At 41.6% G+C, this 23,724-nt stretch overlaps 2 protein-coding genes and 1 pseudogene across 2 annotated transcripts in view; 1 reads left to right on the forward strand and 2 right to left on the reverse strand.

Annotated features, from left to right (window-relative positions):
• LOC103234264 (uncharacterized) overlaps positions 1-23,724 on the reverse strand; it is a 322,907-nt gene that overhangs the window by 118,104 nt on the left and 181,079 nt on the right. The gene's annotated exons all lie outside the window — the stretch shown is intronic.
• Positions 1-23,724, forward strand: part of LOC103234261 (uncharacterized) — a 55,217-nt gene that overhangs the window by 3,264 nt on the left and 28,229 nt on the right. Inside the window, 1 exon segment of the mRNA XM_073016736.1 lies at positions 22,997-23,123. Coding sequence (XP_072872837.1) covers positions 22,997-23,123 — 127 coding nt within the window.
• Positions 15,454-16,754, reverse strand: LOC103234260 (cyclin-Y-like protein 1; annotated as a pseudogene).

Consider the following 23,724-nt stretch of genomic DNA (forward strand, 5'->3'; position numbering starts at 1 on the left):
TCCTTCCTTTCTTCCTTCCTTCCTTCCTTCCTTCCTTCCTTCCTTCCTTCCTTCCTTCCTTCCTTCCTTCCTTCCTTCCTTCCTTTCTTTCTTTCTTTCTTTTCTTTCTTTCTTTCTTTCTTTCTTTCTTTCTCTTTCTTTCTTTCTTTCTTTCTTTCTTTCTTTCTTTCTTTCTTTCTTTCTTTCTTTCTTTCTTCTTTCCTTCTTTCCTTCTTTCCTTCTTTCCTTCTTTCCTTCTTTCTTTTCTTTCTTTTCTTTCTTTTCTTTCTTTCTTTCTTTCTTTCTTTCTTCACACTGAGTCTGGTTCTGTCACCCAGGCTGGAGTGCAATCTTGGCTCACTGCAACCTCCGCCTCCCCGGTTCAAGTGATTCTCCTGCCTCAGCCTCCTGAGTAGCTGGGATTACAGGCATGCCACTACGCTCGGCTAATTTTTGTGCTTTTAATATGGGTGACAGAGTGAGACTCCATCTCAAAAAAAAAAAAAAAAGAACTTCCTCTATTCTAATGTCAAATTTCTAATGTTATCAGAAACTTGCATTTAAGAACCCATGTCAGTGTCTTATAGTTGACTACAAATCATCTTTTGAAGAGGATTGACACAAGATGATTGTCTGGATGGCAAAGTCTTAGGGCAGTTACAGTAAAAAAAGAACATGATTGACAAGGAAATTTAGTTAGCTCTGTGGCATACAATGATTTTAGGTAACAATTGTAATTATTATTGTTAGTAGTAGTAGTATTTTTTGAGATTGAGTCTTGCTCTGTCTCCTAGGCTGGAGTGTAGTGGCGCAATCTTGGCTCACTGCAATCTCCACCTCCCGGGTTCAAGCGATTCTCCGGCCTCAGCCTCACAACTAGCTAAGATTACAGGCACCTGCTATCATGCCTGGCTAAGTGTTGTATTTTTAATAGAGACTGGTCTTGAACTCCTGACCTCAGGTGACCCGCTCGCCTCAGCCTCCCAAAGTGTAATTATTAATAACATACACTTAGTCATATTAGAATTATAGCGATTTCCCTTTTTCTTTTTTTTTTTTTTTTGAGACAGAGTCTCACTCTTTGCTCAGGCTGGAGTGCGGTGGTGCGATCTTGGCTCACTGCAACTTCTGCCTCCTGGGTTCCAGCGATTGTCCTGCCTCAGCCTCCTGAGCAACTGAGACTACAGGTGCATGCTACTACGCCTGGTAATTTTTGTATTTTTAGTAGAGACGGGGGTTTCACCATGTTGACCAGGCTGGTCTTGAACTCTTGACCTCAAGCTATCTGCTCATCTTGGCATCTCAAAATGCTGGGATTACAGACGTCGGCCATGTTGCCCAGCCCTATAATTTTGAAACACATACCAATAGCATATTTACACAAATATAGTCCAAAAAGAGTAAAACATGATTTCACATTTGACAGTGTTTCCTGTATGATTTTTTACTAAATGATCCAAATTTCACCATTATATTTTTGTATTAGTGATGTCAAACCCAATGGCTTGATCTCGGCTCACTGGACCTCTGCCACCCAGGTTCAAGTGATTTTCCTGCCTGAGCCTCCTGAGTACCTGGGATTACAGGTGCCTGCCACTGCGCCTGGCTAATTTTTGTATTTTTAGTAGAAACAGAGTTTCACCATCTTGGCCAGGCTGGTCTTGAACTCCTGACCTCGTGATCCACCTGCCTCGGCTTCCCAAAGTGCTGGGATTACAGATGTGAGCCACTGCGCCCGGCCTTAATGAATCTTTAGACAAATTTATCCAATTTTAATGTTTGACCATAAGGTATTATTCTCATAAAACGTATAACTACACATTTTTTGTTGTTAAAGAGTTGATCAGAGCTTTAAGAGAAACTTGTCATTTTTATCACAGTGTTCAATATATATTACAACTGGATAATACCCCTGTAACTTTAGTCAGTGTGCTCACAGAATCTCTTTTACAATTAAATGTTCAAAAATTATCCACAATTGGTTAAAACTTTCAGTTTTATTCTATCTAATTTAAAACAACCTTTTAATCTAGACAAATCTACATTTCTATTTTTTATAAACTTTTATCAAAAACACATTTCATTTTCTTTGCATACCTTGCATGTAAAACTGTTTTATAGTAGTGAAAATTCCATGTTACAATGTTAATTCTTAGTAACTTTTACCTATGGTGAAAACCGTGGTAAGTGGGATTTTAGTTATGTACTAGGTGTTGAGTCTAGGACCCAGGCACAAGTGTAGATAAGGTCTGACTCTTTCCAGTGTGTTAATAGTTAGAGGGTGTAGCTGATTCCTTGTGCGCTAGGCCCTACCTAGCTGTAAAGCTGGCAAATTGTACAGTAAGAGTCTTAGTGGCATTTTATGAAGTATTCAGAAGGTCTAATCACCTTTAATTGTATAATATTTCTTGTGTAAAATCCCTTTCATGAATGCTTTCGTTTCTTATACAGACTATCTACAATATGTCTGGACTTTCTGATTTGTCGTAAACATCCCTCTTTTTAAATAACCAGTCATTTTATTTTAGGAAAAGAATTTGCTATACAAGATTTTTTAAAAATATAAAACCTTTTTTCTTTATAACTTTCTTTGTATAGTAAGGGGGCATGACTAATTCCATATGTCCCCAGGCCTTATTTAGAAGCTAGTGGCTTCAAGATAGGAAAATTGAACAATTTTTAAAAGTCAAAGAAGCAGTTTGTGACCTTCAAGTAGTTGGTAAACCTAATATCTGACCTGTATAATTTTGATCAAATGTTTATATTTTGAAGACATTTTATCTTTCCAATAATCCTTTTTTTTTTTTTTTTTTTTTTTTTTTTTTTGAGACGGAGGCTGGCTCTGTCGCCCAGGCTGGAGTGCAGTGGCCGGATCTCAGCTCACTGCAAGCTCCGCCTCCTGGGTTCACGCCATTCTCCTGCCTCAGCCTCCCGAGTAGCTGGGACTACAGGCGCCCGCCACCTCGCCCAGCTAGTTTTTTGTATTTTTTTAGTAGAGATGGGGTTTCACCGTGTTAGCCAGGATGGTCTCGATCTCCTGACCTCGTGATCCGCCCGTCTCGGCCTCCCAAAGTGCTGGGATTACAGGCTTGAGCCACTGCGCCCGGCCCCAATAATCTTTAAAACTGTTTAATTCCCAAAAGATTACTTGTCACATCTACTAAAAGGCATTACACTTTTTACTTTTCTGACAAAATATTTAAGATCTTATTGTTTTTAAACCAATTAATCAGAGCTCTTTTATATCACACACACAACACAGAAATATACAGACAAAAGATTCAGTAGTTAAAGGTTTTTCCTTTGTCAGTTTCTTAATTGAATTACTAGCTTCAGGGTGGATCCCAGGACCAGGAAAACATGTAGTTCTTTTTTTTTTTTTTTTTTTTTTTTCTTTTTTTTTTGAGACGGAGTGTCGCTTTGTCGCCCAGGCTGGAGTGCAGTGGCGCGATCTCGGCTCACTGCAAGCTCCGCCTCCCGGGTTCACGCCATTCTCTTGCCTCAGCCTCTGAGTAACTGGAACTACAGGCGCGCACCACCACGCCCGGCTAATTTTTGTATTTTTAGTAGAGACAGGGTTTCACCGTGTTAGCCGGGATGGTCTCGATCTCCTTACCTCGTGATCCGCCTGCCTCGGCCTCCCAAAGTGGAAAACATGTAGTTCTTATAGCCTAAAAAGTAAGGCAGCTAGAAGGCAAAACAGATCCTCCAAAACTAAGGGTTCCATTTTAAAATCAGATCCATTTTTTTTTTTGTCTTTTTTTTTTTTTTTTCCTTTTTGTGGAGAACGGGGTCTCGCTATATTACCCAGGCAGGTCTCGAACTCCTGGGCTCAAGCTATCCTCCCGCCTCTGCCTCCCTGAGAGCTGGGATTACAGGCGTGAGCCACCGCGCCCGGCCAATCAGATCCATTTTTTTTTTTTTTTTTTTTTTTTTTTTGAGACAGAGTCTGGCTCTGTCGCCCAGGCTGGAGTGCAGTGGCCGGATCTCAGCTCACTGCAAGCTCCGCCTCCCGGGTTTACGCCATTCTCCTGCCTCAGCCTCCGGAGTAGCTGGGACTACAGGCGCCCGCCACCTCGCCCGGCTAGTTTTTTGTATTTTTAGTAGAGACGGGGTTTCACCGTGTTCGCCAGGATGGTCTCGATCTCCTGACCTCGTGATCCGCCCGTCTCGGCCTCCCAAAGTGCTGGGATTACAGGCTTGAGCCACCGCGCCCGGCCTCAGATCCATTTTTAAATGAATCCAAAAAACAATCAGTTTATTCCCATGGAAATCTTATTTCTCAGTTGGGTGTGGGGACGTCCCCATACTTTTTATGTGGTCAAGGGTATGTTTCTCTGATGCAAATGTGAAGAGCTATTTCCCCATAACTGCTATTAGCCATCCTCAAAAGTATATTTTTTACCCAATTATTACACATCAAAATTCTTTCATATGTGAAATAATTTCTGATAACCCTAAAAGTAAAAAAAGGTCACGTAATGAATGCAAAACAGAACAGAACCTCAGATTTTGAGAGAGACTTATCCACTTGCAATTCATGGGGTTTCCTGAGGAGAAAAGGGTGTTTCCCAAACAGGGTCTGTGGTACCTCCTCTGTTTTTCCCAAGGAGTGTTAGGTCAAGCACAATAAAATGGAAGATATTCAATCTGTTTGACATTTTACTGCATAAAAAAATTATGCAGTAAAAAGGACTTTTGGGGGGTGTACAGTTCTGTGAATTCTAACATATCTCTAGGTTTGTGTAACCCACAATATAATCAGGATGCTCAACAGTTCCAACACTCCCCACAACCCCCTCAGCCATCCCATCTTGCCACACTCCCCCTACACACAGGCTGTTAGAGCTTGAATATCTGTTTTAAATTAAGGCTGACTTTTAAGCATATTGCTCTTTTAAATTTCTTATTACCAGACTTTAGTCAGGTCAAGCGGCCAATATCTCTGGCTTTTGAACTTTACCAAAAGCAGCCTTGCAGGTATTCTGAGAAAGGAAAACTTAACACGGTTCCTAGAGGGGAAGAGAATCAAAAAATGATTAAAGGTCACCGAAATATTAAACAAGAAAGTACTCATTCCCTGAGCTGGAAATTGAACCCTGAACCTGGGCCACCATTGTGATGGTGGAGACCAAGAGAAAGTACTGTCACATGGTTATAAGGTCAGTCTTCCAAGGACATGACTGACCAGCTTGCTGGGCCATCTTGAACCTATGAGGTCCTAGGCCAGCTTTCTATCCTGAGGTACCCCCTTTTAATGACAGAACAATACAGAAAGACATTTATAGCACAAAATACAACAGATTTGCTATATTTTAAGACTAGTATCACAAATGCATTTTCCAATTAAAACTTTACAGAGGAGATAAACAGTGATTTTTGCCATTCATCCAATGAGTTTGCATATAGAGAGAGAGGCCAGAATTTTGTTTGGTAAGAAATTTATACCCTTCTGCCAGCATGCCAAGCTTGTGGGTTCCTTTTCCCTGAGTGGTCCTAGTGACATGGCTGGCTGCCCCACAGCACTGGGGGCCAAGCCACAACACAGAGGAAAATTATCTTTTTTCATTTTGGCCAGAGCAAAATATGTGTGACAAAACACATATTTTTTGATATTGATTGCCTCTCTACTTAGCAATCAATATCAAACTGGCAAGCCTCAAACTTACCCCTAGTTGGGCCCTATTATCATTAATTCAACCTCCAATCAGGAGTTTCAACTTGTGGCCTCACACGGTCACCCTGAGTAACGGAAAAGATAATAAAGGGAAAGGAGAGAAAAAAGCATTGCCTTTGGCAGGGTAGGGAAGGCAAAGAGCTCAGGGAGGCTGGAGAAAGACCCACCAACTGCAGCAACAATGAAAAGCTCAGATGGCTGCTTGTCGGTAGGAAAAGGATCTTTCCAGCAGTCCCGTCAGCTCTCAAGTTCTCCCTTTTGGAGAGGAAAAAGCTCCCCATGTTCCGTGGTCCTGTAGATGCCTCATTCTGTCACTCATATCTACCAGCAAAGAGTGCAAGACAGCTTAATCAGAAAAGAATAGCAATTAACATCCCATAGTACTAAACCAGTTCTTAGCTGAGAGGGACTTTACTGAGAGGGATGTCTAACCTTCTAAATCTTAACAAGGACTATAACCTTCCTAAGTTGGGCCTCGAATCCAAGTTCAGTCAAGCATCCTTGCCTTTTATTAAGAGGAGCCTTTAACCCACTCTGCTTTAGGAGAGACTGTAATTCCCCTAAGTTGGGCCCCTAACCCAATCCCATGCTTTACCCAGGTATATGCACCCTACTCACTTGGAGTCAGCCATTAGTGGGCACAGATGGTTTTCCTTTGGGTCAGAGGTCTCTTCAATATAGTCCCTTTGTGGTTGCCAGAAAAATGTTACTGGAAAGAAGTCCTGACCCATACCCCAAGAGAGGGTTCTTGGATCTTACTCAAGAAAGAATTCAGGGCGAGTCTATAGAGTAAAGTGAAAGCAAATTTATTTATTTATTTATTTATTTTTTGAGACGGAGTTTCACTCTTGTTGCCCAGGCCGGAGTGCAATGGCGTGATCTAGGCTCACCGCAACCTCTGCCTTCCGAGTTCAAGTGATTCTCCCGTCTCAGCCTCCCGAGTAGCTGGGATTACAGGCATGCGCCACCACGCCCAGCTAATTTTGTATTTTTAGTAGAGACCGGGTTTCTCCATGTTGGTCAGGCTGGTCTCAAACTCCCGACCTCAGGTGATCCACCCATCTCGGCCTCCCAAAGTGCTGGGATTACAGGCGTGAGCCACTGCACCCAGCCTGTAAATTTATTAAGAAAGTGAAGAAATAAGAGAATGGCTTTCTCCATAGGCTGGTTGCCCATTTTTATGGTTATTTCTTAGTTTTATGGTAAACAAGGGGTGGAATATTTATGCCTCTCCTGTTTAGACCATTATGGTGTAACTTCCTGATGTTGCCATGGCATTTGTAAACTGTTGTGGCACTGGTGGGAGTGTAGCGGTGAGGATGACCAGAGGACACTCTCGTCAACGTCTTGGTTTTGGTGACTTTTATCCCACTTCTTTACTGCAAGCTGTTTTATCAGCTAGCTGTTTATGACCTGTATCTTGTGCTGACCTCCTATCTCATCTTGTGACTTAGAATGCCTAACCATCTGGGAATGCAGCCCAGTGGGTCGCAGCCATATTTTACTCAGCCCCTATTCAAAATCAAGTTGTTCTAGTTCAATATATCATTGACAGAGTCTGTGTCTGGCTATGTGATAAAAAAGAAAAGAGAGCACCATGTGATACATAATGGAAGAGTGTTTCTTTCCATAAGCTGTTCCCGGAGGACACAAAGGATGAAAACTTTTATTAATCACAGCTATTTACCAGGGTTATTGATTGTTTCATCTTTCCCCACCTCTTCTTTTTGTTCCATAAATTTCTTCTATTTGATTTTTCCTGGGTTGTATCTTTTATAATCGGTAAACATAACTCCAGTGTTTTGCTGAGTTCTGTGAGTAGCTCCATCAAATTATTGAACTTGAGGAAGGTCGCAGGAGTCCTCAGTTTTTAAACAGTAGCTCAGAAGTGTAGATGGGCCTATGGGGTTTGTGACTGGCAACTGCAGTGAGGGCAATGTTATGAGACTAAGCCCTGAATCAGGGTCTTTGCTGACTCTGCGTGGTGTCAGAATTCAAATGTTAGACATTGAATTGGTGCTAGAGAATTGCTTGGTGTTCAGCAAACTCTATAGATTTGGTGCTAGTAGAAAGATATCACGGAGACCTGGCCTGGAATGGAACTCTTGGTGTCTTGCAATGGGAGGCTCTGTTCTCTGTGTAAAGGAAGACAGAGCCTTTCATTGTCCTGTGATTCCAGGTCTCCTCCTAGGGTAAGAGAGGATGAAAACTTAGAGGAAAGGAACTCTGATGACAGACCCCCTTTTCCCACGTGGAGCTGTCACCACAGGATTCTGACCCACTCACAGACATACCCACTAGACATTGACATGTCCACACCCCTCCCAGGACTAGTCATCACCCTTGGGAATTTCACCACAGCATTGTGGATCCTAGTGTTTCTTGCCCAAAACCCACAAAAGTGTCTACAAGTCCCCTGGCATATCCCAACCCCCAGACAGTGAATCTGCAGCAGCAACCTGTTTTCTCCACCAGCCTAGGGTCCTGGACCACCTGTTCATAATCGCATCTGCCTGCATGGACCCAGAAATAAATCAGAGTACAGCCCCACTGGGACCACTATCTGCAGAACAAACAATCCAGTTACATTGCATTCTTCCCCACCCATGGGTTTTCTTTTTCTACATGTGTATGTGTGCAGGGTTGTTTATGGGTAAAATTGTGTCATGGGGGTTTGGTGTAGGTGATTTTGTCACTGAGGTACTAAGCATAGCAGCAAAGAGTTATTTTTTTCTGATCCTCTTTGTCCTTTCATTCTCCATTCTCAACTAGGCCCCTGTGACTGTTTCTCCTTTGTGTCCATGTGTTCTTGTTATTTAGCTCTTACTTACAAATGATAACATGGATTTGGTTTTGTGTTTCTGCATTAGTTTTCTAAGGCTAATGGTCTCCAGCGCCATCCCTGTTGCTGCAGAGATCTTAATCTTGGTGTTGTTTTATGGCCAGTTAATCTTCCATGATGTTTGTGTACCATATTTTGTTTTTATTCTTTATTTTTTTTGAAGACAGCATCTCACTGTGTCAACAGGCTGAAGTGCAGTGGTGCAGTCGTGGTTCACTTCAGCCTCAACCTCCAAGGCTCAAGGGGTCCTCCTACCTCAGCCCATTAAGTAACTGGGACTACAGGCACACACTACCACGTCTGACTAATTTTTTTCGTATTTTGTAGAGATGAGGTTTTGCCATGCTGCCCAGGCTTGTCTTGAACTCTTGAGTTAAGGTAATCCACCTGCCTTGGCCTCCCAAAGTGCTGAGATTATGAGAATGAGCTTTGTTGTCTGACTATACCATATTTTTTTCCAATCTAGGCTACCATTGATAGGCATTTAGGTTTATTCCATGTCTTTGTTATTGTGAACAGTGCTGAAATGAACATGCATGTGCATGTGACTTTATGGTAGAATAATTTATATTTCTTTGAATATACACCCAATTAAGAGGTTGCTGGGTCCAATGGTAATTCTGTTTTTAGTTCTGTGAGGCATCGCCACACTGCTTTTCACAATGGTTGAACTAATTTACACTCCCACCAACAGTGTATAAGCATTCCCTTTTGTCTGCAACCTTGCCAGTATCTGTTAATGACTATTTTTTTCTTTTGAGACAGAGTCTCACTCTGTGACCCAGGCTGGAGTTCAGTGGCATGATCTTGACTCACTGCAACCTCTGCCTCATGGGTTCAAGCAATTCTCATGCCTCAGCCTCTTGAGCAGCTGGAACTACAGACATGCACCACCACGCCCTGCTAATTCTTGTATTTTCAGTAGAGATGAAGTTTTCCTGTATTGGCCAGGCTGGCCTGGAACTCCTGACCTCAAGTGATCCACCTGCCTTGGACTCCCAAAGTGCTAGAATTACAGGCATGTGCCACCACATCCAGCTAATTTTTGTATTTTTAGTAGAGGCAGGGTTTCACCACGTTGGCCAGGCTGGTGTCGATCTTCTTACCTCAAGTGATCCACCCGCCTCAGCCTCCCAAAATGCTGGGATTACAGATGTGAGCCACCACTCCCAGCTTATTCCAGCACCATTTATTAAATAGGGAATTCTTCCCACATTCCACTTCTCTGCTTTGTCAGATAGTTGGAGGTGTGTGGCATTATTTCTGGGCTCTCTATTCTGTTGCATTTTTGTATGCATCTCTTTTTGTATCAGTATTATGCTGCTTTGGTTACTGTAGCCCTGTAGTGTAGTTTGAAGAGGGGTAATGTAATGCCTCCAGCTTTGTTCTTTTTGCTTAAAATTGCCTTGGCTATTCAGGCTCATTTTAGTTCCATATAAATTTTTAAATAGTTAATTTTTAGTTCTGTTAATAATGTTTTTGGTAGTTTGTTAGGAATAGCATTAAGTCAGTAAATTTCTTTGGGTAGTTTTGACATTTTAATGATATTAATCTTTTCTATCCATGAGCATAAAATGGTTTTTCATTTGTTTGTGTCATCTCTCCCTTCTTTAAGCAGTGTTTGGTCATCTTGTCATAGAGATCTTTCACATTCCTAGTTAGCTGTATTCCTAAATATTTATGTGTATGTATGTGGCAATTGTGAATGGCATTGTTTTTTATTTGACTTTTGGCTTGGATGTTGATGTACAGCGATGCTACTGATTTAGTATCCTGAAACTTTGCTGAAGTTGCTTATCAGTTTAGAGAGGTTTTCTGCTGAGACTGTACCAATTCTATGTCGAATAGGAGTTTTGTGGGAAGGCATCCTTGTCTTGTGCCAGTTTTCAAGGAGGAATGCTTCCCACTTGTGTCCATTTAGTATGTTGGCTGTAATTTTGTCAAAGATGACTCATTATTTTGAGGTATGTGCCTTCAGTGCCTAGCTTGTTGAGGGTTTTAAACATGAAGGATAGTAAATTATATTGAAAACTTTCTAGAATCTATTGAAATAATCCTGTGGTTTTTGTCTTTTGTTTTGGTTTATGTGATGAGTAACATTTTTTTACTCTTTTTAAAAATTTCTTCTAAAAAAGCAGGGGGATACACGTGCAGAACATGCAGGTTTGTTACATAGGTATGTGTGCCATGGTGGTTTGGTGCGCCTGTTCACCCATCCTCTAAATTCTGTCTCCTCACCATTCACCCCTCAGCAGGCCCTTGTGTGTGTAGTTTCACTCTCTGTGTCCATGTGTTCTTATTTTTCAGCTCCCACTTATGAATGAGAGCATGCAATGTTTGGTTTTCTGTTCCTGTGTTAGTTTGCTGAGGATGCTGGCTTTTAGCTTTATTCATGTTCCTGCAGAGGACATGATATCATTCCTTTTGATGGCTGCATAGTATTCCATGGCATATATGTACCACATTTTCTTTATCCACTCTATCATTGATGGGCATTTGGGTTGGTTCCATGTCTTTGTTATTGTAACTAGTGCTGCGGTAAACATGTGCGTGCATGTGTCTTTATAGTAGAATGGTTTATATTCCTTTGGGTATATACCCAGTAATGGGATTACTGGATCAAATGGTATTTCTGGTCTAGATCCTTGAGGAATGACCATACTGTCTTCCACAATGGTTAATTTGCCTTCCCACTAACAGTGTAAAAGTGTTCTATTTCTCCACAGCTTCACCAGCATCTGCTTCTCGACTTTTTATTATTTACCATTCTGACTGGTGTGAGATGTATCTCATTGTGGTTTTGATTTGCATTTCCCTGATGATCAGTGATGTTGAGATTTTTTTTTTCTTTCTTTCTTTTTTTTTTTTTTTTTTGAGATGGAGTTTCACTCTTATTGCCCAGGCTGGAGTGCAATAGCGTGATCTTGGCTCACTGCAACCTCCACCTCCTGGGTTCAAGTGAATCTCCTGCCTCAGCCTCACGAGTAGCTGGGATTACAGGCATGCGCCACCACGCCTGACTAATTTTGTATTTTTAGTAGAGACAGGTTTCTCCATGTTGGCCAAACTGGTCTCGAACTCCTGACCTCAGTTGATCCAGCCGCCTCAGCTTCCCAAAGTGCTGAGATTACAGGCATTAGCCACCATGCCCAGCTGAGTGTTTTTTCATATATTTGTTGGCCACATAAACGTCTTCTTTTGAGAAGTGTCTTTTCATGTTTTGCCCACTTTGTGATGGGGTTATTTTTTCTTTTAAATTTGTATAAGTTCTTTTCTGGATATTAGACTTTGTCAGATGGGTAGATTGCAAAAATTTTCTCCTGTTCTCTCGGTTGCCTATTCACTCTGATCATAGTTTCTTTTGCTGTGCAGAAGCTCTTTAGTTTAATTAGATCCCATTTATCAAATTTTGGCTTTTGTTGCAATTGCTTTTGGTGTTTTTGTCATGAAGTCTTTCCCATGCTTTTGTCCTGAATGGTATTGCCTAGGTTTTCATTTAGAGTTTTTATGGTTAAACACTTAAATGTTTAACCTTAAAAAAAAATCTTGAGTTAAAAGATATTTAACTCAAAAAAATATCTTGAGTTAATTTTTGTGTAACTTAACTTTCGTATAATTTTGTAAGGAAGGGGTCCAGTTTCAGTTTTCTGCATATGGCTAGCCAGTTTCACCAGCACCATTTACTTAATAGAAGATCCTTTCCCCATTGCTTTTGTCAGGTTTGTCAAAGGTCAGATGGTTGTAAATGTGTGGTGTTAATTTCTGAGGTCTCTGTTCTGTTCCATTGGTTTTTAATATGAAGGGATGCTGAATTTTATCAAAGGTTTTTTTCTATTGAGATAATTATGTTTGGTTTTTTTTAATTAAAAGAGTTTATTAGCTTTTAATATAAGCATGAGAAATAAAAACCACATAAATTGTAACATTCCTTTTTTTTTTTTTTTTTTTTGTTGAGACGGAGTCTCGCTCTGTCGCCCAGGCTGGAGTGCGGTGGCGCGATCTCGGCTCACTGCAAGCTCCGCCTCCCGGGTTCACGCCATTCTCCTGCCTCAGCCTCCGGAGCAGCTGGGACTACAGGCGCCCGCCACCGCGCCCGGCTAATTTTTTGTATTTTTAGTAGAGACGGGGTTTCACCGTGTTAGCCAGGATGGTCTCGATCTCCTGACCTCGTGATCCGCCCGTCTCGGCCTCCCAAAGTGCTGGGATTACAGGTGTGAGCCACCGCGCCCGGCCGTGTAACATTCTTTTTAAAATAAAATGGCTATTAATACTTGAATCTCCAAGCTCTGAACTCCATAAACAATGTTTCTTTTTTTTTTTTTTTTTTTTGAGGTGGTAGATTGTAATATTTTTATATCATTATTTAACATGTATTTATATGTCCTTTAAAAATGATGGAAATTGCAGCACAATATGATGTGAAGCATTGCTATAGTGGAGGAAGTATTCCTGGCCCAGAAATGCTTTGTTTATGAGCAAGGTTCCTAGGATTAGATTTGAGAAAGTAGGAGAAATAGATTTCACATAGTTGAGAACACTAATCTCCTTTTAGTTTTTCAAATTTAGATGACATTATCAGTCTCCTAAAATTATTTTTTCCTTTCCTTTTAAAGCCTGAAATAAGTGTTCCTAAGGGTTAGGTGAGTTATTTCTTAAATAGCAGGATTTAATGGGACACCTACAGCTTGGTAGCATGTAGGATGATAAAACAACTGTTCCTATCACCTTCTATCATTAGGGTCCAAATGTTTTTATTACATGTTAATTAACACTGCTCTTCAAAATCTTCCTTTACATTAAAGAAACTTCGGTGATCAGTGCATATAGAGCACAGCTCTACAAGTAACTCCTTTTAAAAAGAGAAGGGCATTTTATGGAGATACAAGATATTCCAAATGTTTAATGTAATTGTAAGCTTTGATACTTGTAGAAGTATAAATGCTACAAACCTTCACAAAACCTTGCCTGAATGTTTTTCTTTTCCTTCTTTTGAAACGGGATCTGGATGTCACCCAGGCTGGAGTGCAGTGGCATGATCACGGCCCACTGCAGCCTTGACCCCGAAGGCCCAAATGATCCTCCCATCTCAGTCTCCAGAGTAGCTGGGACTACAGACACATGCGACCATATCCAACTAATTATTTTTATTTCTTATTATTAGTATTATTATTATTTTACAGACAGGGTTTCACTGTGTTGAGTAGACTGGTCTTGAACTGCTGCACTCAAGTAATCCTCCCACCTCAGCCTCCCAAAGTACTGAGATAATAGGCATGAATCACTATTCTTTTGCATTTAATTTTGCATTTTTCTAAGAGATGGGGTCCCGATATGTTTTCCAGGTTGAAGTGCAGTAGCTATTTCTATAGGCACCATCACGGTACACTGCAGCCTCTAATACCTGACCCCAAGCAATCCTCCAGCCCCAGCCCCCAAGTAGCTGAAACCTCAGGCATGCACCACCACACCCGGCTTCATTTTGAGAATTTTGAGTATAAAGCTTTTAATTTTTTGCTTCAATGTCTGCTATCTTCAGGAGTGACTGAAACAAAAAATCAAATGCCTAACATTCAGGAGACAAATGCCAGGTGCACCTGTAGTCTCAGCCACTCGTGTGGCTGAGGCTAGAGGATGGCCCGAAGCCAGGAAGTTCTAGGCTGCAGTGCACCATGACTGCACCCGTGAACAGCCACCGCACTACAGCCTGGATGACATAGCAAGACCCCCATCTCCTAAAGAAAAAAACCAAAACTCTCAAACAATGTTTTTCAAAGGTTTATAGCATTTATACTCATGCTGCAGTGCCTTGGAGGGCCCAAACTATGTTAAAGCTTAAAACTGCTATACTTTTTCTTCACTGTCACTGAACCACCATGTTGGTTGACATTATGAAAATATCTTTTAATACATTTATTTAACAAGATAAAAATTATCAGAAAATGAGAAGCACCATTTATCGTTCACAAGAAATGCAACATGGACCCCAATAGAAGTAGATATTAATAACTAATACTTCCTCTGTTTATGACCCCAAACAAGCTAAAATGCTAAAGTAATGCTTGCAAAGAATATGAATGACAAATGTTATCCATCAGCTTTTTGGTTTAAAATGATTGCCAATGACTAGTAGCTTCAAGGGTTACAGTAGGGAGAAAGAACCCTTCAATACCTAACGATGCTGCAGTCCGCTCCTAAGTGGCTTTAGTTAGAGTCCCTTGTTTTAATGTAATACTGCACTGATTCTAAAGGCATATGCAGCAAAATGCGCAGGGGGAGAAAAACTGGAAGAAACATAAAAGTTATATGGTTAGTGTCTTTAAAGCCTAAAAATTTGCCTGTAATCCCAGCACTTTGGGAGGCTGAGATGGGCGGATCACGAGGTCAGGAGATCGAGACCATCCTGGCTAACACGGTGAAACCCCGTCTCTACTAAAAACACAAAAAACTAGCCGGGCGAGGTGGCGGGCGCCTGTAGTCCCCGCTACTCGGGAGGCTGAGGCAGGAGAATGGCGTAAACCCGGGAGGCGGAGCTTGTAGTGAGCTGAGATCCGGCCACTGCACTCCAGCCCGGGCGACAGAGCAAGACTACGTCTCAAAAAAAAAAAAAAAAAAAAAGTCTAAAAATTTAAACTATTGTTTAAAAAAACCTAACATAGTTCACAGCTATCGGCCCACACTGTAAGCAAATATCTGTGTGTGGGATGGGAGCCTTCATTTTGGAGTGGTTTTTGTAACTCTGTTTACATTAAAAAGGACAGAAGAGTGTTTTGTTGCATTGACAAGGTCCTATTCTTTTCTATGGAGTATGATCCTTGTTGTCCATGAGTCTCTTGAATTTGAGCGCTTTTCTTTTGATGAAAACACTAATTTTGCTGGCTTTTGAGCAGGAAAAGTGATATTTCTCCAATGTTTGTAGATGAAGGTCGCATGACATTATAACCCCTCATTTCTCCCTTTAAGAGAAGATGGCTTTAGAGTGCTGAATACCAGTGAAGTTATCAGCACTGAAAGACCTTCGTGTAGCTGCTCCACACCAGTCTTTGTCTTCACATAATCCAGAAATATCCTCTAGGTTCCGTGCTCTTTCTTTGCTAAGAGGAGAAAATAGAAAATTCAGGTTGCTGTCATCTGCTTAGGAGAGAAGGTCAAAGTAGTATTTGGCACAAACCTGGCAGGAACATTAATATTAAACTGAAGAAGCTCCGAAAAATGCCTTTCCATTTCATTCATGCCCTCAACTGTAATGTCCTTGAGGATCTGGCAGTAGTCCACAGTCCATACAGCCTGATCATCCGAAACCTTGGAGGCAAGAAGAATGGCTCCCAGAACAATCCTTTTCCAGTTAGTGGGACAAATGTTGATTTCAGCATAAGTTAAAAACTTTTCTAAGTAAACCAAAGTTACTGTTGTATATTCAGCTGTTAGCTGCGCAGCACTAAAAAGAATATGAACAAATCTGTAAATAAACTTGTGCTCAGGATCATGCTTAAAGTATTCCTGTGGAACTTTTTCTCGTGTAAGTGGATGTGATCTCTCATCAGAAATATCCAGGGATCTATTTGCATCTCTGTTCTTTATGTGGTAATATATTTCTGAGGTCACACATTTTACTGTGGTTCTAAGATTAGGCTGGATGACTGTTCTGTCATCTAGAAATATTGTTGAACATGAGCTATACTTTTTAGTAAGCTGTCCTGGAGATACATGATTTAAGTGGTTGCTTTTCCTCTTTTCTCGCACATTGGTTTGAGATTTGCTCAGGAAAATTGTGCTTGCCCTTAGATGGTCAGAAGGGTTTTACTCCAAGGCTAAATCTTCGGGCATCTCGCGGTTGCTGACGTGCTGCAGGTGGTGGCCCTGGCCCGCTCGAAAATCCAACTTGGTAGGCTCCACAGGAGCCGGAGCTACCGCCACCGCATCCCCTCCCCGGATACCGCATCCCCTCCCCGGATACCGCATCCCCTCCCCGGATACCGCATCCCCTCCCCGGATACCGCATCCCCTCCCCGGATACCGCATCCCCTCCCCGGATACCGCATCCCCTCCCCGGATACCGCATCCCCTCCCCGGATACCGCATCCCCTCCCCGGATACCGCATCCCCTCCCCGGATACCGCATCCCCTCCCCGGATACCGCATCCCCTCCCCGGATGCCGCCTCGTAGATGTGGGATGCGCAGTACACCTCAGACCCTGCGTACCTGCCCAGCTTGAGGCTGGTATTGGGGGACACGCAATAGGTCAGCATGTTTCCCATGGGGCGCCTTCGCTTCTCTCCACTGCCTCCGGCGCCTTCGCTAGCCCCCTACTCCGAGGCTCTGCGCAGCACCCCGTCCCCCAACAATGGCGCTGTCGGGGCTGCACTGCGCAAGCAGATGCCTCCTTGTCTTCAGTTCGCCCACCCACCCGGCGACCCGCCCCAGGCAGGCCTTGGGCCTCCTCGCACCCTAGCGCCGCTGCCACGGCCTCCCCAAGCTGACTCCTCTCCAGATAATTATGTGTTTTTGTCTTTTGTTCTCTTTATGTGATGGATTACATTTATTGATTTGCATATGTTGAACCAGCCTTGCATCCCAGGGATGAAGCCAACTTGATAGTGGTGGATACATTTTTTGATGTGCTGCTGGATTCGGTTCTCCAGTATTTTTTTTGAAGTTTTTCACATCAGTGCTCCTCAGGGATATTGGCCTGAAGTTTTCTTTTTGTTGTTGTTGTGTCTCTTAATGGTTTTGGTATCACAATGATGCTGTTTTTATATAATGAGTTGAAAAATAAGTCCCTTTTTCTCAATATTTTGAAATAATATTAGAAGTGGTACCAGCTCTTCTTTGTACATCTGGTAGAATTCATCTGCAAATTTGTCTGGTTCTTTTTTATTTGTGGTTGGCTGGCCATTTAAAACCAATTCAATTTTGGTACTTGTTATTGGTCTATTGAGGGATTCAACTTCTTATTTGTTCGGTCTTTGAAAGATGTATTTTCGCTCCAAGGTTATAGTCCTCAAGCTTGACCCAGATGAACTCTACTTATATTCATGTTGCCTCAGTTTTTTCTTTTAGTTAGACATATTATTTAGAATGTGTCAGAGCAGCCTCTATAGGGGAGCTCTCCTTTGATTTACTCTGTTTGCTGTAACACCCAAGAATGCAGAGCCAGGTTGATCCCACCTAGAATCTGCACATAAGGTCTGGCCTCTGCCTGGGATTTACAAGACAGGGCCAGAAGACTTTGAATTGAGAATGTACTGAAAACCAACAGAAGGCATTTTCTGTATTATGAGATGTCAGCGTAGAAATCTTAAAGCCCTCATTTGAGAGTGTGGCTCTTTAAGTTTTTCAGATCTTGTTCAGTGACCTGCTACAGTTATGTAAGAGACTCCAGGTGTAAACAGAATCTTTTTTTTTTTTGTCTTTTTTTTTTTTTTTTTTTTTTTTTTCCTTTTTGTGGAGAACGGGGTCTCGCTATATTACCCAGGCAGGTCTCGAACTCCTGGGCTCAAGCTATCCTCCCGCCTCTGCCTCCCTGAGAGCTGGGATTACAGGCATGAGCCACCGCGCCCGGCCTAAACAGAATCTTATGACAGAATCTGTAAGTGTAAACAAGTGTCTTAAGAGAGAGAGATCAAGGCCACAAAGTATCCAGAGCCATGACCACAACTATACCTACCTGTAAAATAAGATACTGGCGTAGAGTATTGTTCTTCTTACCCAAAAGCTAGCAAATCAGGATAGGTGATCCAGGTTCTGGAGCTCCACCAAGGCAGTTCCATTTTCTATTTAGAATCAGCATGAATTTCTCTCAGCCTGGCTTATCATTGGACCATCAGCCCAGGGTCACTAAGAACCTTCTCACAATCACCTAGATGTCTTTGAGACATTTGAGGATGTCCAGGGTAGAATTGTGTCAGGCTGACAAGAGTGGTTAATTCTGCTTGTGTCTCAGTGTGAGAGAAATGGGTCATTCTGTGTTTTTTTTCTCCCCTCATACAAGAGATAACTTTGGTTTGTACCCAGATGAGAGTTTCTCTAGTGTCCTGTTATTTTGATGAAAGACAAAGAGGAGGTCTGGTGACTCAAAAGATAAACTAATTGCTTCCATTTGATAAGGTCATTCAAAAAATAGATGAAGCAGTCATGGTCCCTACCATCCAGAAACTTTTGGTCTAGACTAGCAACTGGACACATGGTTGAATTAAACAACATATGGTTGGTACGGTGAATGGATGTGTGCAGAGCAAAACAAAACTTTGGCCTCTTCAGCCGGGCGTGGTGGCTCATGCCTGTAATCCCAGCACTGCAGGAGGCTGAGGCGGGTGGATCACCTGAGGTCGGGAGTTCGAGATCAGCCTGAACAACATGGAGAAACCCCATCTCCGCTAAAAATACAAAAAAATTAGCTAGGCGTGGAGGTGCATGCCTGTAATTCCAGCTACTCGGGAGACTGAGGAGGAGAATCGCTTGAACCCAGGAGGCAGAGGTTGCGGTGAGCCAAGGCTGGAGAGCCTAGGCAACAAGAACAAAACTCCGTCTCAAAAAAAAAAAAACTTGGGCCGCTTCTTTTTACATTGTTGTGTCTTCTGAGGTTATCACCTGAAGGGATATTTATGGACTGAAGAGTTATTATTATTTGTGTATCTTTTACTTTGTTGAGAATGCATATTTATCTTCTAATAAAATTATTCCAGAAAGCTTTTAAAAAGTCACTTAAATTGCTTGTTAGTATAGTTATAAAATTGACAGAGCAGTGGCAAAAATAGATTAAAGTTACATAAACTCTGGGATTTAAGTTTTTCTTAGGTAAGCTTAGGAAAAACAGAACTGGAAATACCCCAGTGGCGTGGAGAACAGAATTCTACAGAGGGTCCTTTCCCTGCCCCATTTCTTTTTGAAGGGCCTTCTTTAGGTCTGGCCCACTCTGGAGTCTTGCCTTTCAGAACTGTTTTGTAAAGGTCAGAGTTTTGGCCGGTAAATCCTTCTGCCTTTCTAGAGCTGGTGCTTACAATTTCCTGCAACCCAAAAGCAGATAAATAAGAAAAATAAACTATACATTTTAACATCTTATTTCTTAAAATTTTATGTTAAAACCAGTGCTTACAGAAACATTCCATTTAGCAACGTGTTTTCTATTCCTGCAGTTCCAGTAGTTGCTCCACAAATCACAGGCAAGTAAATATAAATAGAAAAAAATTTCTTAAACTCTTTCTATGGCCCCCTCCTCTGTCTATATTTAGCTTTATTCTGTACATTTTTTAAAAAAATCAACGACAGAGAAACAAGAGGAAGAAGTAATAATGCTGGGCCCTTTATCTAAATCCTGAGACTTATTGAACACTTACTATCAACTTCCAATGTGTTATGCCCAGCACAGTGCTCTGTATTATACTCTTGAGCACACAGTACCTGCTTAATAATTATTGCATTACTACATATGTACATGTTGTTTTCCAAATGCAGACTTATTCCAACATTGCTGCCTTCTGTTTCCTCTGTAAACTTTAAAGGGCCAGCAAATAATATAAAACTTCAAGATGGAGTGTAGTTGTCTTCATTTGTACCAGAAGTATTTGTGTCGTGACAAGAGTGCTGGGTGTTAGGGACTCTATGCTGTGCCCGCTTTCTCTAACTAATGCTAATGATGAGCCAGGGGAGCAACATCAGCATTGACCGGGGACTTGTTTGAAACACCCATCTATGGACCCTTTCCAAACCTGCAGAATCATGTTATGTAGAGTGGGACCAACATTACCAAGTGATTTTTAAGTTCATTAAAGCTTAAGAGGCAATGCTTAGCTTAGTGGTTATCAGCCCAGGCTTCTCATTAGTATCACACGGCCAATTGGCAGAAACCTCTTGTGCCCTCCCCACAGCTCCTGTTTATTGTTGTGGGTGGAAGCATCCATGTTGTTTAAATGAAGGGCCTCATGTGACTCTAAGGTGAGGCCAGAATCAAATATGAGGGCTTCAAGATACATTCATGAGAGTTAAGTGCCACCTTTGCACTAAAGGGTGGTTACAGGACCTGTTCTGTTTGGGTTTGGTAGGGACAGGACAGTGTGGCCCATATTTTCATTACTGTAGCAGAAATTGCTGGTGTTTGTGGCAGGGGAGGGCACCTGAGGACAGGAAAGGAGAAACATATTTTTACATCCATGGAGCAGCACATTGTTCTTGAATCTCTTCTGTTATAAAGGAGAGAAATGGGTGGACTTTTTGGTCTTGGTCCTTCTGTCTGTGGGTCTGATGCTAGCAGGTAAGAAGATGGTGCTGACGTGTTTAAGGCAGTTTTCTCAAGAAAAGTGTTAACTTGTTTAGAGAATTTCATCTGAAAAGGATTCCAAGAGAAGGAGGAGAAAGAGGAATTTTTATTTTTATTTTTATTTTTATTTTTTCAGCTAAACATGTCTCAGATCAAGAGATTTGTCCCTTCTTTCTTCTTGAGTCTCACGCATTTAGTATTTGCAAACCTTTACTTCTCTACTTGTGTTTTTCCTTACTAATGAGTTTAACTACTTTTTAAAATTCTAATGGTAGTCAAAGGTCTATGCAGAATATTTATTTCCTATGTACTAGAGCCTTCTCTACATTCTCAATATCATGGCTTCTTATATGCCATGCAGAATTCCTGCCATGAATTTATGATCTGCACTATTAAAAATGTTCCCATTATGGCTGTTGAACATGGAAGGATGTGGATACTCAAGATTCCTATTGGGAAAAGCTGGGGTTTACATGGAGGATATGTAACGTTGAGGTTCCATCTGTGTTCTCCAGTAGCTCTATGCAGAATAGGATTAAGAAAATACTTATTTAAATAGGGTGGCATTTATTACCCAGAAAGTTCTGAAAAAAAAAAAAACAGAGAGATACCTGCTCTGTAGGGTGCTAAAGAAAGACTACTTAAAATCATTATTGGAGTCAGGCACGGTGGCTCACGCCTGTAATCCCAGCACTTTGGGAGGCTGAGGCGGGCGGGGCGGATCACAAGGTCAGGAGATTGAGACCATCCTGGCTAACGCGGTGAAACTCCATCTCTACTAAAAATACAAAAAATCAGCCGGGTGTTGTGGCGGGTGCCTGTAGTCCCAGCTACTCGGGAGGCTAAGGCAGGAGAATGGTGTGAACCCGGGAGGCGGAGCTTGCAGGGAGCCGAGATCGCGCCACTGCACTCCAGCTTGGGGGACAGAGCGAGACTCCATCTCAAAAAAAAAAATAATAGCGGCCGGGCGCGGTGGCTCAAGCCTGTAATCCCAGCACTTTGGGAGGCCGAGACGGGCGGATCACGAGGTCAGGAGATCGAGACCATCCTGGCTAACACGGTGAAACCCCGTCTCTACTAAAAAATACAAAAAACTAGCCGGGCGAGGTGGCGGGCGCCTGTAGTCCCAGGTACTCGGGAGGCTGAGGCAGGAGAATGGCATAAACCCAGGAGGCGGAGCTTGCAGTGAGCTGAGATCTGGCCACTGCACTCCAGCCTGGGCCACAAAGCGAGACTCCGTCTCAAAAAAAAAAAAAAAAAAAAAAAAATAATAATAATAATAATAATAATAAAATAAATAAATAAATAAATAAATAAAATCATTATTGAAAATTATAGAACATTGGAGATACCTGTATCTTGAACTTTGCATAAAACTGATGTTTCTGTATGATTGAATTCAGACTATAATTTACTTTTTGAGGGGCAATATCTAGGTGATGAGGCTATGTTCTTCTATGTGCATCAGCACACCATAAAAGTTTGTCTCAATGTGGTTTATATTAATAATTTACTTGGTTAAAAAGCGCTCTGATATTTCTTTCACTACAGAGTTAACTATTTTTCTTGTCATTATTAGGTATCTTTATGCAGATAATGTGCATAAGCCATCACATTTAATGTGGCAGGTGCCCTTTTTTCTTAGGTTTTCTTTGCATATATCTGTCTTTGGAAAATGAAGTCTCTTTGTTTACAGGCCAGAAAAATCAGGCAAAACACAGGCTCTTCCAGCTACTGGATGTTTCACAGAATTTTCTTTTGGGGCTAAAAACATTGGCATTACTAGTGAGCTCATTAGAAATTCAGAAACTCAGACTTCATTCCAGATCTTCTGAAAAAACGTCTGCACAAGATTTCCAGTTTATTGTACACATTAAAATTCAAGAGGAGCCTTCTAACTCAACATCTCTTTTTTGTCTTAAAAATATACACAGCTCATTCTTTATGATGTAAATATTGCACTCAAAAATGTGTGTTTGTGTTTATGCTCTTAATTTTATACTTTATTATCTAAAAAGTATCATATATACACTGGTGTTGTGGATCTTATGCCATTCTCTTCTCTCAGAGTTAGAGGATATTTTAGAGAATATTTCTGTGTTAAAAATTACTGCAAATTTTCAGTTACTTCTGTTAATCAGAACCAATTCTCTTTACTCTGTTGTTTCATTATAATTAAAATGATAACTTCTCCTCATGGCCACTTGGTAAATATATGTATGTCTGTGTGCTTATGTTTTTCAGGGGCCATTGACGTTTAGGGATGTGGCCATAGAATTCTCTCTGGAGGAGTGGCAATGCCTGGACACTGCTCAGCAGGGTTTGTATAGGAAAGTGATGTTAGAGAACTACAGAAACCTGGTCTTCTTGGGTAAGAATACCTTTAATACACAATTTCTAATATACCCTAAAAGTTTCCTTTCTCTTTTTTTGTGGAATGATTTTTGGTAATTTATGCTTTGCATAAATGAGTTTCTGATCTGTTTTTTCAAGAAAATCTTGAGACTTTGTCTGTGTGGAAAAGAATGTCTTCAAGATGTTTCATCTTGACCTGAACTTCCCACATTCTGAAGCTGATCTGTATCCTTCACTCTAGATCAGTGGTAATTCCAGAAATTTAGTGGCATAAAATATTGTTGCCCATGATTTTAGGCCGGACATGGTGGCTCACTCCTGTAATCTCAGCACTTTGGGAGGCTGAGGCGGGTGAGTCACAGGTCAGGAGTTTGAGACCAGCCTGGCCAACAAAGTGAAAATACAAAAATTAGCCAGGCATGGTGGCATGTGCCTGTAGTCCCAGCTACTCAGGAAGCTGAGGCAGGAGAATCGCTTGAACCCAGGAGAACGGGGGTTGTAGTGAGCCAAGATCATGCCACTGCACTCCAGCCTTGGCAACAGAGCGAGACTCCATCTCAAAAATAAATAAATGTGTATATATATTTGCCCATATTTTAAAATCTATTCGTCACCAC

Source organism: Chlorocebus sabaeus, chromosome 6 (assembly GCF_047675955.1).
Source record: "Chlorocebus sabaeus isolate Y175 chromosome 6, mChlSab1.0.hap1, whole genome shotgun sequence".
Taxonomy (NCBI): domain Eukaryota; kingdom Metazoa; phylum Chordata; class Mammalia; order Primates; family Cercopithecidae; genus Chlorocebus; species Chlorocebus sabaeus.